Source organism: Colossoma macropomum, unplaced genomic scaffold (assembly GCF_904425465.1).
Source record: "Colossoma macropomum unplaced genomic scaffold, Colossoma_macropomum, whole genome shotgun sequence".
Taxonomy (NCBI): domain Eukaryota; kingdom Metazoa; phylum Chordata; class Actinopteri; order Characiformes; family Serrasalmidae; genus Colossoma; species Colossoma macropomum.
Window position 1 is genome coordinate 667032 of NW_023494793.1, and position 12969 is coordinate 680000.

Consider the following 12969-nt stretch of genomic DNA (forward strand, 5'->3'; position numbering starts at 1 on the left):
CTCTCTCTCTCTCTCCCTTCCTCTCTCTCTCTCTCTCTCTCTCTTCCTCTCTCTCTCTCTCTCTCTCTCTCTCTGTGCTGTCTGTTTTGTTCTGGAGGAAGCCGCCTTCCTCTCCGACGTTTTTAGGGCTAATCAGAATCTCCGGTTCGAGTCAGGAAGGCAGTGGGATGATTTCCGAGTCTCAGCGCTGAGAACGGAGACGAAGGGAACGGACTTATGAGTTTATGTGTGTGTGCGTGTTTTTCCAGCTGGAAGATTAAATGATGATGTCATTGCTTTCCTGCATCCTGTCTGTCGCACTAGTAAAAATGACAGCGCGTCGTTTATCTCCCGATTCTGCTTCCGATCAGAGTAACAGTAACATATTAAACTCATTTCATGGGAACTTAATGTCGTTTGTACAGTGGATGTGATGATGACTCTATAATAGGCTTCTCTGCTGTGGTGTTGTGACTCGTATGACTGTCGGTTTGTAAATACGTGTGTAATCCGGTTGAGTTGATTATTATTTGTCATGCCAAAAAGCGTTTATATCCGCTGTCGGTTACTCTTCTGTACATTCCTGCTTTTTTAAAGTGCTCCGGTTCTAGAGAAACGTTCCTGTCGTAACCCTGCAGTTTTATATTTATTAGCCGTCGGCGGTTCACTCCTATCAGAGGAACACTTTTATTACGTTTCCATATGCATGGCGTCGACTCTGAAATGACGTTCCTCACAGTGCTTCAGTCTCGTGTCTCGGAGTGAACTGTCTGTAAGAAAACGAGAATCCGCCGTCTCTGTTCTGTGTTTATGGGGTGAAAACATTTCAGTGATCTAAGCCTCAACTGTCTTTTCCTTTGGGGTCAATTTGACCCAATTCAATGTTTAACGTCTCTAAATAAATAATTCACATCATGTTTTGCAAAGAAACAAAGGACTTGACACATAAACAATTTTAATCATAATCATTGTTTAGCTGTTTAAACTGCTGAACTCAAATTGACCCCAAGAATAACACTGGGCCTCGTTCACCAACCGAAGAAATTTCCTCTTAAACCCTCTTACGCAGTTCTGACGAAGACTCTGACTCACCAGTGCTCTCTTATGTGGGATTCATTCTTAGGTAAGAACAGAATCTACACTCAAGAGCACAAAGGAGAGAACAGTTCTGCGCTTTAAGAACACGTCATGAATCTGACGCAGACTTTCTCTAGAATCTTTATCAAGAACACACTTAAGAACAGACTTGGGAGGATACTGGAGAACGAGGCTCAGTGGTAATAAATTTAAAGATAAATTTGCTTTTTTAGTTTTAGCACTGGAGCTATGAAGCTAATGTTGTTTATAGGAACTGGAAGCTTATACCCCAGTTAGCATGAGGCTAAATGTTTGCCTCAAACTGTGTGAAGTTGTTCTGTAACCTGTAATATTTTTAAGGGGGGAAACAGAATCTGAGGGGAGGAAGAACATCTTTATAGCATTTATGTGGTAAAATGAAAACATAAGCAGGCAGCCCGAAGTGTGGCCTGCGGAAGAAAGTTAGCCTGACCCCCACCTTCTTCCATTACTTGTTAGCGACATTAGCCTTGTAGCTTCAGTGCTAAACCTAAACAAACAGGGGTGGCTGATACGGGAATCACGACACCTAAAGAAAATTTCACAATATGTCTCACGATATTTTGACACAATGCACTAGTAGAGTCACAACCAGCCAACCAGCCGAGATGAATTTGCTTCTTTAGTTTTAGCACTGGTGCTATGAAGCTAATGCTGCTAACAACAACTGGATTCCCTACCAATTAGCATGATGCTAAAGCTCGCCTCAGACCATGTGGAGTTGATCTGTAATCTCTCATATTTTCAAGGGTAGGAAAAAGAATCTGACAGCGACATTAGCCTTGTAGCCCTGTTAGCGACATTAGGAACATTAGCCCTGTAGCTCCAGTGCTAAACCTAAACAAACAGGGGTGGCTGATACGGGAATCACGACACCTAAAGAAAATTTCACACTATGTCTCACGATATTTAACACAAACACAATGTACTAATAACGTCACATTTACAAACATCACAAACAATCAGTGCAGTGATTCTTATTTCACACGCTGTGCAGGACTAAATCCAGCTAAACAGGACTAATTGTGCTCTTTGCAATGAAACAGACACTGATGATGTTCACGACGCGCTCAGAAACGCATGTTGTGTATCACGATAACAAAACATAATTACAGTGAATTTGTGAATTTTCCCGTTGTGGGACTAATAAAGGATTATCTCATCTTACCTTATCAACAGCGATAAACTGTCATCGTATTGCCCACCACTAATGTCTGGACTGTTTGGTTGTGTGTCGAGGGGGTGGGGGGTGGGGGGGTATACCTGTGTTTGTCCTCTTTGGCCGTGTTTAGACTGCAGGCAGATCGGATTTGTGTGTCCAGACATCACCAGTCTATCTGCATGTGTTGCCGTGGTAACGACGTAGGCGTCAGTAACTACGTAGCTACGCTGGTGATGCTGATTTCAGTCACGGCTGCAGGAGAGATGGAGGAGCATCATCTCCCCTCCAGACTCCTCAGAACTCTCTCATCATCATGAATCTCTGGAGCTCTTCTCGAATCCCAGCACTTCACTCTGGATTCGACATCGTCGCTGTTTCTCGAGTTGTGGGATCCGATTTAAGCATCCAGACTGAGACACATCTGTAGAAATCAGACTGGAGTCGCATTTCAAACCAGCTACAAATGTGGTTTAGATCTAGTTTTTAAAAAATCACATTTCGTGTGTTTTTGCTGTTCAGACTATCAAACATCAATCTGAATATGACAAATCGGATTTGGGCTGTCAGTCTGAACAAGGCCTTACAGGTCATGGTTCATCCTAATCAGTTCTAATATAATGCTGGTCAAAGCTGAATTTAAGGTTACAGAAATGCCTCTTTTGTCTCCTGTTTATCACCAGACCAAAGTAGTGATGTCAACATGCAGTTCTCTTCATACTTCGCCCAAAGAACTCCAACACGGCTGGTAATAAAAAGGCGTACAAACTGGAACTGGGTTGATTTGAGTATTTAGCATGTTTGCAGTTCACTATCTTTTGAAATAGTCTTGTCAGTTTGTAATGACCATCGCTGAGATCAGGTGTCAGTGTGTGTGGATGGATCATCAGGCATTGTATGGTGTGTTACTGCATGTAGCTGCTAATGTCCATCGGTTCTCTGTAACATTTCCATTGGTCAGTGTTTTGCAACTTCCAAAATGACTGAACTCATAAATCTGGTGTAAAATAAATGTAAATACTGCATTTGTGCCTGACATGCTGTTATTTTCCTTCCTACACCTACACTCAACAGAAAACATCAATCCTGTTTTTCTCTCTTGAATTTTCTCTCCTTTGTGTTTCGGATCATATTTGCTAATGTCTGCTGTCAGATTGAAGTACTTCTTCAAACATTAGTCCTCAATAAGCATACCTTGAATGCAAATCACCGACATTCACAGCAGAACTATTTTTCATGCCAAAAAAACAAACAATTCAGCAGGCAGTGTGTGGCATCCCTCAAGGTTCTATTCTAGGTCCGCTGCAATTTCCCCCTACAAAATGAGCCGCAACTTTTTGGAAGCCATTCAGATGCAAATGAAAAGTACATTTACATAAACAACAGCAGAGAAAGGCGTTTTCAGTGTTTTCAGTGGTCAGCCTTCTTTTCCTTTCTGATGCACGTAACACTCCATGGCCTCATTACATGTTTCCTCAATTACAGCAATTCACTGCTGGCAGAGACGGCAGCACCGTGCAGCTGTGAGAGCCTTTTCCATATCAAAAAGCACAAACTGCCCTTCCTGGCAGCCGGTTCTGTGTTTTAAATCCTGCTTCACATCCAGGCTGAAAGAGAGCGGTTAAGAAGCTTTGGCTCCGTCGCCACAGGGCTGCACTGGTCTGTCATCACTCATCAGTAGCTGTAGGAGATAAATGTTATTAAACGCATGTTATTCTGAGTCGTACACCTGATTAAATGCCAAATGTTATAATGTGGTCTGAAAAAGAGGCTCAATGCTCGGCTCTCCTGCAGCCCTGCTGAATAAAACCAGGCTGATTAATGATTCTGGGGTTTAAACCTGTGCCCTAGACTCTGAACCCGAAACTGTATTCTTTATATAATGAACCTGGAACAAGGACAGAACCGGCCGAGTGTTAATATAGACACGTAATGGATTTTTCGATACTCCCTGGACCTTCACTTTAAAACCTTGTCTCATAAACCCTAACCCTTAGCTCTGAAACACTAATACATGAATTCTGTCATCTAGATCATAACCCGTAAACCCTATACCTTAAACCTTATGTCCTAGACCCTAATCTGTTTAACCCAAATGCATAGACTCTATACCCTAAACCCTATTCTCTAAACTATAACATATAGGATCTAAACCCTAAACCCTAAACCCTATTCTCTAAACTCTAACATATAGACTCTATACCCTAAACCCTGTTCTCTAAACTCTAACATATAGACTCTAGACCCTAAACCCTAAACCCTGTTCTCTAAACTCTAACATATAGACTCTAGACCCTAAACCCTAAACCCTATTCTCTAAACTCTAACATATAGACCCTAAACCGTGTTCTCTAAACTCTAACATATAGACTCTATACCCTAAACCCTGTTCTCTAAACTCTAACATATAGACTCTATACCCTAAACCCTAAACCCTGTTCTCTAAACTCTAACATATAGACTCTATACCCTAAACCCTAAACCCTGTTCTCTAAACTCTAACATATAGACCCTAAACCCTAAACCCTGTTCTCTAAACTCTAACATATAGACTCTATACCCTAAACCCTGTTCTCTAAACTCTAACATATAGACTCTATACCCTAAACCCTAAACCCTGTTCTCTAAACTCTAACATATAGACTCTATACCCTAAACCCTGTTCTCTAAACTCTAACATATAGACTCTAGACCCTAAACCCTAAACCCTGTTCTCTAAACTCTAACATATAGACTCTAGACCCTAAACCCTAAACCCTGTTCTCTAAACTCTAACATATAGACTCTATACCCTAAACCCTAAACCCTGTTCTCTAAACTCTAACATATAGACCCTAAACCCTAAACCGTGTTCTCTAAACCCTAAACTCTGGACTCTTTCTGCTGGGCGTTTCCCGTCCCCCCTCAGTGTCTGGGGGAGATGAATGTTACCGGCTGTCTGTTATTCTGAGTCGTGTGAGTGATGAAATGCTATAGTGTTATAATGTGTCTGTTCAGCTCGGCTCTCCTGCAGCTGGAGGTGACGACGTTACCAAAAATAAGTCCACTAAGTTTCTCATGGCAGATATTTTCACCAGGATTAGAGGAGCAGCAAAATCAATAAGAGGGCAGAAAATACGGCCTGGCCTTCAGGGCATTCAGTACCACTGCACACGAGCTCAGCTCCGTAACACTGAAAACAACATGTCATAAACCCGTCACAATGGATTATGATCAGCAATATTACAGTGTCATGTCACTGTCACTATTACCGGTAATTGATCTCATGACAGATGTCAGTGTTTAATATCGTGTCATGGCAATAATGTTACATAGCTGAGTTAAATAAAGTGTTACTGACATTTCCAGTAAAGATGAGCTCAGCTTTATATGTTTTCAGATAATGAAAATTAGAGTCCAGAGAAAGTCACACAAATATAGATTATAAAATACCACTGATTTCATATGAACTAAAACTGTACAGACAGATGAGCCTCAGAAAGCTCCCTGTGCCTGTTACGTGGCAGAGCTCACAGTGCCCTGAATTCACATCATTACTGCAGGATTTCTGCTCTGACTCAGTTACACAGTATTTGCAGATAAATTACAGCTAAACACAAATAATTAATTACACAAAATAAAGATTACAGAATACAGAATACAGCTGAGCAGTTATTACACAGTTATTAAACAGGCAGTAAACAGAACAGTATGTACATGTTTACTGAGCGTTACTCAGCTTTTCATATCCCACTAACACCAGTCTAAAACTACCTCTCAGTCGCTTTCCCTAACCCTAAAACCTTATTCCCTAGACCCTGTCACCTATCCCCTAACCCCCCTAGACCCTGTCACCTATCCCCTAACCCCCCTAGACCCTGTCACCTATCCCCTAACCCCCCTAGACCCTGTCACCTATCCCCTAACCCCCCTAGACCCTTTCACCGATCCCCTAAGCTCCCCAGACCTTATCACCTATCTCCTAACCCTAAAGCAGTATTCCCCACACCTCGTTACGTAGGTAGGGTACCTTGTCCCCTGGATCTAAGCACTAAACCTTAATCTACAAAGCCTGTCCGCTACACCCTATATCATAGATCCTGTCCCATACACCCTAACCCCAGTGCTCTAGACCAAACCCTTACACTCTGTGCTCTAGCCCCTTACTCTTAGACCTTAAAGGAGGAACTGATTTTTTAATTAAGTGGTTAAGATGTAAACAGAGCAGTTCAGAGTGATTCAGAGTTGTTCAGACGTCCACCTCTAAAAGCTCCCTCACAGAAAGTTCCTACATGAAATGGTTATGAATTCACTGCCTGATGACTGAGACACTGTTTTATGATAGTTTAGAGAACTTAAACTCCATTCATGGTGGAGGGATACATGCAGGGCGCTGTGAGGCAAAATAGTCCCCAAAGAAAACTTATTATTTCAGATTTTCCACTATTTTCCATCATCAACATTCCATATAAACTCAGAAGACTCGTGTAGGTTCACTGGTGGTTCTGAATAGTAAATAAAACGTCTATATCTGTGTTGTAGTCATGGCGACCCCTGGTTCCTATCACCACCACTGTAAAGACATCTGAACCATTTCACACCAAACCTCTCTGAGTGATGGAGGAATGTAGAATAATCAGTGGAATTAATCTGACAGTCAGCGCTATCCTAACCAGCCACGCTGCACTTACATAAACACAGCAGCACCTTAATCCCACCATTCAATCACTAATAATCCAGAGCGGCGGCTGAGGATCTGCTGTGATGTGAGTGGGAGGCGGAGGCTGCAGTGAGTGAGTGTCTCTGTATAAGTGCAGTCGGAGTGGAGGTCTGCAGTGGGCGTCAGTCAGTGATGTAAACATTAGTCAGTTTTGGCCTGGACGCTGTCTGACCGCTCCGCGTTCCTCTGCCAAACTCCACTGCCAACATTATAACTAACAGCAAACACTTAAATGAAGAAATCACATTGAAGGTTTGATGAAAAGCGCTTTGATTGTCTTGGTGCAGAAAAAGAGGAACGGATATAAATAAAAGTCCACAGTCCTGCAGAACCAGAGAGTCGACTGAGTTACGACTCCACACTTACAAACATCTCTGGAATTAAATGAAGCAGAACTCAGTGGATAATATACAGATTCAAAAACGCATAAATATATGAGGAGAATTCTACTGGAGTGGTTCAAACTGAGCTCCCACTATAACAAAAAACTACTAAACAACAAAGTATGTATCATGAAATATTCAGGTCTTTGATATTTACAGTAATTGTATTCTGATCTATTTAAACCCTGAGCATTAATAGAGACAGTATTAATCTAAATATATACACAATCATCATTTATAGGGTCCTTTGTATGGAGAGTCCCCTGACCCCTAAATTTACACTTCTGAAAATAGTAATAATAATTTTCAATGTTTTTAAAAGATCTTCTTGATTTCCTTTAAAGTGAAGTTGGAAAATTTACATTTATTATGAGTTTCATTTTTGCAAAAATGCTGTCTCACATTTTTCTGTCACTACAGAAATGCGTTCTGTGTTCAGACTGCAGGTAAATCATATTCGTTCCTCAAATCAGATCTGTTGAGTCAACTGTTCGCTCTGTTATCTGTGAGTGATCAGATCAGATTTGTGTGTCCAGACATCACCTGTCTATCTGCGTGGGTCGCCATGGTAACGACGTAGGCGTCAGTAACTACGTAGCTACGCTGGTAATGCTGATTTCAGTCACGGCTGCAGGAGAGATGGAGGAGCATCATCTCCCCTCCAAACTCTTCAGAACTCATGAACTCATCATCATGAATCTGTGGAGCTCTTCTTGAATCGCAGCACTTCATCACTCTGGACTCGACATTGTCACTGTTTGTCGAGTTGTGAGTGACGAAAAAGACACTTTAATATCCAATCTGAGTGTCCAGAGCGTCCAGACTGAGACACATCTGTACAAATCTGACTGGAGTCGCATTTCAAACCAGCTACAAATGTGGTTTAGATCTGATCTGCAAAAAATTATGTGTTTTTGCTGTTCAAACTAACAAAAATCAATCTGGATACAATCTGAATATGATAGAAATCAGATTTAGGCTGTCAGTCTGAACATAACCAAAGGGTTTTAGTCTGTGGGCGGAGCCTTATTTTTGTCCTGCCCCTGCATTTCAGAGTAGGAAGTGAGGCTGCATCCCTGTCCCTCATGGCCACATGGTGAGCAGTTAGATCCCATTGTTTTGAAGTAAATGAGTCCCAAAGTCTGAAAATCAGTGTAGAACATTAAGAAAACACTACCAAAACAGTCACTACTGTAACAGACACTACTGAAACAGTCACTACTGAAACAGACTACTGAAACAGACACTACTCTAACAGACACTACTGAAACAGACACTACTGAAACAGTCACTACTGAAACAGACACTACTGAAACAGTCACTACTGAGACAGACACTACTGCAACAGACACTACTGAAACAGACACTACTGAAACAGTCACTACTGAAACAGACTACTGAAACAGACACTACTCTAACAGACACTACTGAAACAGACACTACTGAAACAGTCACTACAGAAACAGTCACTACTGAGACAGACACTACTGCAACAGACACTACTGAAACAGACACTACTGAAACAGTCACTACTGAAACAGACACTACTGTAACAGACACTACTGAAACAGACACTACTGAAACAGTCACTACTGAGACAGACACTACTGAAACAGTCACTACTGAAACAGTCACTACAGAAACAGACACTACTGTAACAGACACTACTGAAACAGTCACTACTGAAACACACTACTGAAACAGACACTACTGTAACAGACACTACTGAAACAGACTACTGAAACAGACACTACTGAAACAGACTACTGAAACAGACACTACTGTAACAGACACTACTGAGACAGTCACTACTGAAACAGTCACTACTGTAACAGTCACTACTGAAACAGTCACTACTGAAACAGACACTACTGAGACAGACACTACTGAAACAGTCACTACTGAAACAGTCACTACTGTAACAGTCACTACTGAAACAGTCACCACTGAGACATTTGGTAAAGTGTGGGTAGTTATGATTGCTGTGGAATGTTCAGTCATTAGTTTTAACGAATAACCATAATTAAGGTTTGGAGTCACTCAAAGCAAAGGGGTTTTCGTCTAAAGTCTGAGATCAGTTAAAGTCCTGAATGTGTTTCAGCTCTGACTCTGAACCAGCTCAGTAGAATCTGTGTATCTGTACTGGATCCAGGAACTCTCCTGTGTTTTGGTTTCGTTTTCCTCTAAGTGAGTATTACTTTACCATAACAGATGTTCTCATCTGGTCTGAATGTACACTCACACTGCTGATGTCTGGAAGTGATAAAAGCATGAAGCGCTGAAGGAGCAGATTTATGTTCCTCCCTGTGAGGAATTCTCTGAGCTGAAGACCCTCCTCCTCAGACTGGACTTCTCAGAGACCTGCACGGCCGTCTGCTCCAGCATGACCACGGTAAGAAACTACAGCCACAGTCGCAACATTGGCTTTTACAGCACTGACCACTCAGTCACCTCCTTGCAGGACCTGCGACCAAACTCTCACTGACCAGTCAGGCCAGGCTGAACTGGGCAGCTGAGCTTTGACTGGTGGGGTTGATGCCTTTACTGTGTTGTTGATGTGCAGTGATGTGTTGTGTAATGCTACAGTATTCCGTGTGTGATGGTGAGTAATTTGAATTTGTAATGTTTTTAAAGTCTGTGAGTTGGTGTGGAGCGCAGGAAGAGTCGGGAAAAATATTAATGCAATGTGTGTTTATGTTTACAGCAGCCTCCGAACGTCTGAGAGTGAAAAAGCTGCATTATTTTTTAATTCAATTCATTGTTTTGCACTGCAAATTATAACATTTGCACAACAGTCTGAGTGAAAAGTGAATTTTAACCTGAATTTAAAAAATTTCTTACTCTCTCCAAGCGTTCTTAGTAAAGACAGTAAAAACAGTTCTATATAGAACCGTGAACACTCAAAGAACCATTTGCATGGCTTAAATGTTTCTTAATGGAAATGTTCTTCAGACTGACAGAGAATGAGTAAAGATTCTACATAACGCCAAAAAAAAGTTCTGCTTTTGTAACAAGCTTGACATCGTAATAATAGAAGAACCCTCTTTGGTGCTGCATAGAACCACAATACATTCTCCATCAGTCTGAGCTGTTAGTCATGCAAAGGGTTCTTTGAGTGTTCATAGTTCTATAGAACCACTGTCTTTACTAAAGAGCCCTTGCAGAACCATTTTTTAAAGTATAGTATTTAGTGGTGTGTAGTATAATAATAATAATAATAATAATAATAATAATAATAGAGATAATATGAACATGAGTGTCATTAAAGGAGAGATCAACAACAAATCTGACCTTTTAGTACAAAAAGACCTCAACATGATCACAAATCTGACCAAATCTGAATAGTGACCTAAAAATAGTGCAGAATCTTCAACGCTTCCTCTTCATTCTACTTCTCATGACTTTCTTTTGCTCTCAATTTTTCAAAGTTCTAAATAAATATTGTTTATTTTAAATGGATTAAAAATAAACAATTTAAATAAAAAATCACGGATTTTCAGTATTTATACATACTTTATTCATTTACTGCTGCTAATAAGTGTTTGTTGTAAAAGTAAACAGTGTGAATGTGAATCTTACAGGGTTCCAAATTAATAAATCAATAAACATGCAGATGTGTGGAAAACACAGCACTACGTCTGATCTGTGCTCCACATTTTTGTCAGATTTTAAAGTGACAGTTCTGAACAGTTTTACCTCCTCAGCTGAGCCGTTTTAGCACTGGAGCTACGAAGCTAACATAGTGAACATGCTCACTTTGAACTGTATTACGCTCAGCTGTCTTTGGCTTTTATGGCTTCTAACACAGGTTATACAGTTAGCGCCATGCTAATTGGTGGGGTTGAAGTTGGCAGCATCAACCACTCAGTCTGGCTATTTGCTCTGACTTTGGCTGGTAAATCGTGTGAACAAAACGTCCATTTCTGCTGCAGTTTTGAGTTAAAATGAGGCAGCGCAGGCAGAAACTGGGTTCTTCAAAAGGGAGAACTGGACAGTAAAGTTATTTAGCATTGACCAGAACGAATGAACCGACTTTCCACAAATGAATAAATATGTAAAATATCAATCTAACAAAAACAGCTGCAAAGGCGAAACAGTATCTAGGTTAATGGGATGATGCTGGGTGGGACAGTGTAGTGGACAACACCACAGACCTTTGTGTATTTGTCCTGTTTCTAAAGTATTATATACTGTACATCATCATTCAAAATAAAAATGTATTTTTAATAGTCATGTGGACGAATTGGATTTTTAAAAAATGAACTCGGACAGATATAAGCGAGATGTGAGCACTGGAAATAACAAATGAAAGTGGACCAGTAACAGATCAAAAGGAGCTGAACTGAGCTAATATGGCTGAGTCAGTGTGAAGAAAGCACATATTGTTGTGTCCTTTAAACACAGTGTAAATAGTGAAGTCATGCTGTTCACTGCAGCGTCATTCTATTTGCACTTAAATAGCATCAGCTGTATAAGCTTCCATTACTTGTTAGCCAAGTTAGCCTCATAGCTCCAGTGCTAAAGCTGAAGAAGTGAACTTCAGACCCTGACCACGTCTCGGCTGACCGAGGGGAGAAATCTGAATTCTCGCTGAGCTGCCGCTTTAAGGTTTGGGCAGGTTTGTCTGTAAAGCTGGTGGTGATTCTGAAGCTGTGGGTGTGTTGTTGTCAGTTCGGGTGCTGCGGCGCGGCGCTGCTCCTGTCCAGCCTGACTGCGGTCATCGTGCTGTAAGTGCTCTTCATCCTGTTATTTCTGCACTTGTATAGACACTCCATAGGAAATGTATTCATTTCAGAGGCCGCAGTGCGTTCGCGTTTGCAGTGAAGTTACTGCATGCTGTCATGTTTTCCTCCAGGCCTGCGGTCAGTTCCGAGCCAGTGCATTGCGCTTGGGGTCCATGGTCATCCTGGTCAGCCTGCGACGCCTGCTCCAAAACACAGGTGGCGCTAGAGAGCTTGAACACCATAAAGATTGCTTTACTCAGGGCAGTTATTTGCCTTACAGAAAAAGGCCAGAACCATAAACAGATACACTGCACTCTAAAAAATGATGGTTCTTCAAGCGTTCTTTAGTAAAGAACCTGAACACTTAACAACTCTTTGCATTATTAAAGGGTTCTTTGGGTCATGAAAGGGTTCTTTAGATTGATGGAGAATGTACTATAGGTCATTTTTATATACATTGTGACAATACCAGAATCCCTTTTTGGAACACTTTCATGATGCAAAGAACCCTTTAATCATGCAGCGGGTTCTTTGAATGTTCATGGTTCTATATAGAACCATTTTTTTATAATTAAAGAACCAAGAAGAACCAAGTGTGTGCTATGTATATAAGTCTGTCAGCTCAGGTTTCACTGGGTTTCACTGGGTTAGCTAAGCTAAGCTGTTAGCTCAAACATTAGCCTACATTAGCTGAATAAGCTAACAGACACTTGTAGTAGACATATAAGCTTTAATAAAGAGATGCTGTGCTTGTTTTTCCAAAATAACAATAAGAAGAAAACAGTAAAAGGACACTATTTAGCTTAGCTTAGTTGGCCAGCTGGAAACGGCTTCCTCAGAGGCTGCAGGTGAGCTTTGTTGTTGCTCAGGTAACGAAGGCTGAGCTTTGTTAGAAATGAAGGCGAATAA

The 12969-nt window shown here is 41.1% G+C and overlaps 1 protein-coding gene across 2 annotated transcripts in view; it reads left to right on the top strand.

The window, feature by feature from the left end:
• Positions 1-9580: 9580 nt before the first annotated feature.
• Positions 9581-12969, top strand: part of c7a (complement component 7a) — a 22312-nt gene continuing 18923 nt past the window's right edge. For both annotated transcript variants that reach the window (XM_036578145.1, XM_036578146.1), the window contains exons 1-3: positions 9581-9728; positions 12008-12063; positions 12192-12276. In XM_036578145.1, coding sequence (XP_036434038.1) covers positions 9720-9728; positions 12008-12063; positions 12192-12276 — 150 coding nt within the window. In that variant the 5' untranslated portion in view covers positions 9581-9719. The remainder of the gene's footprint in view (positions 9729-12007; positions 12064-12191; positions 12277-12969) is intronic.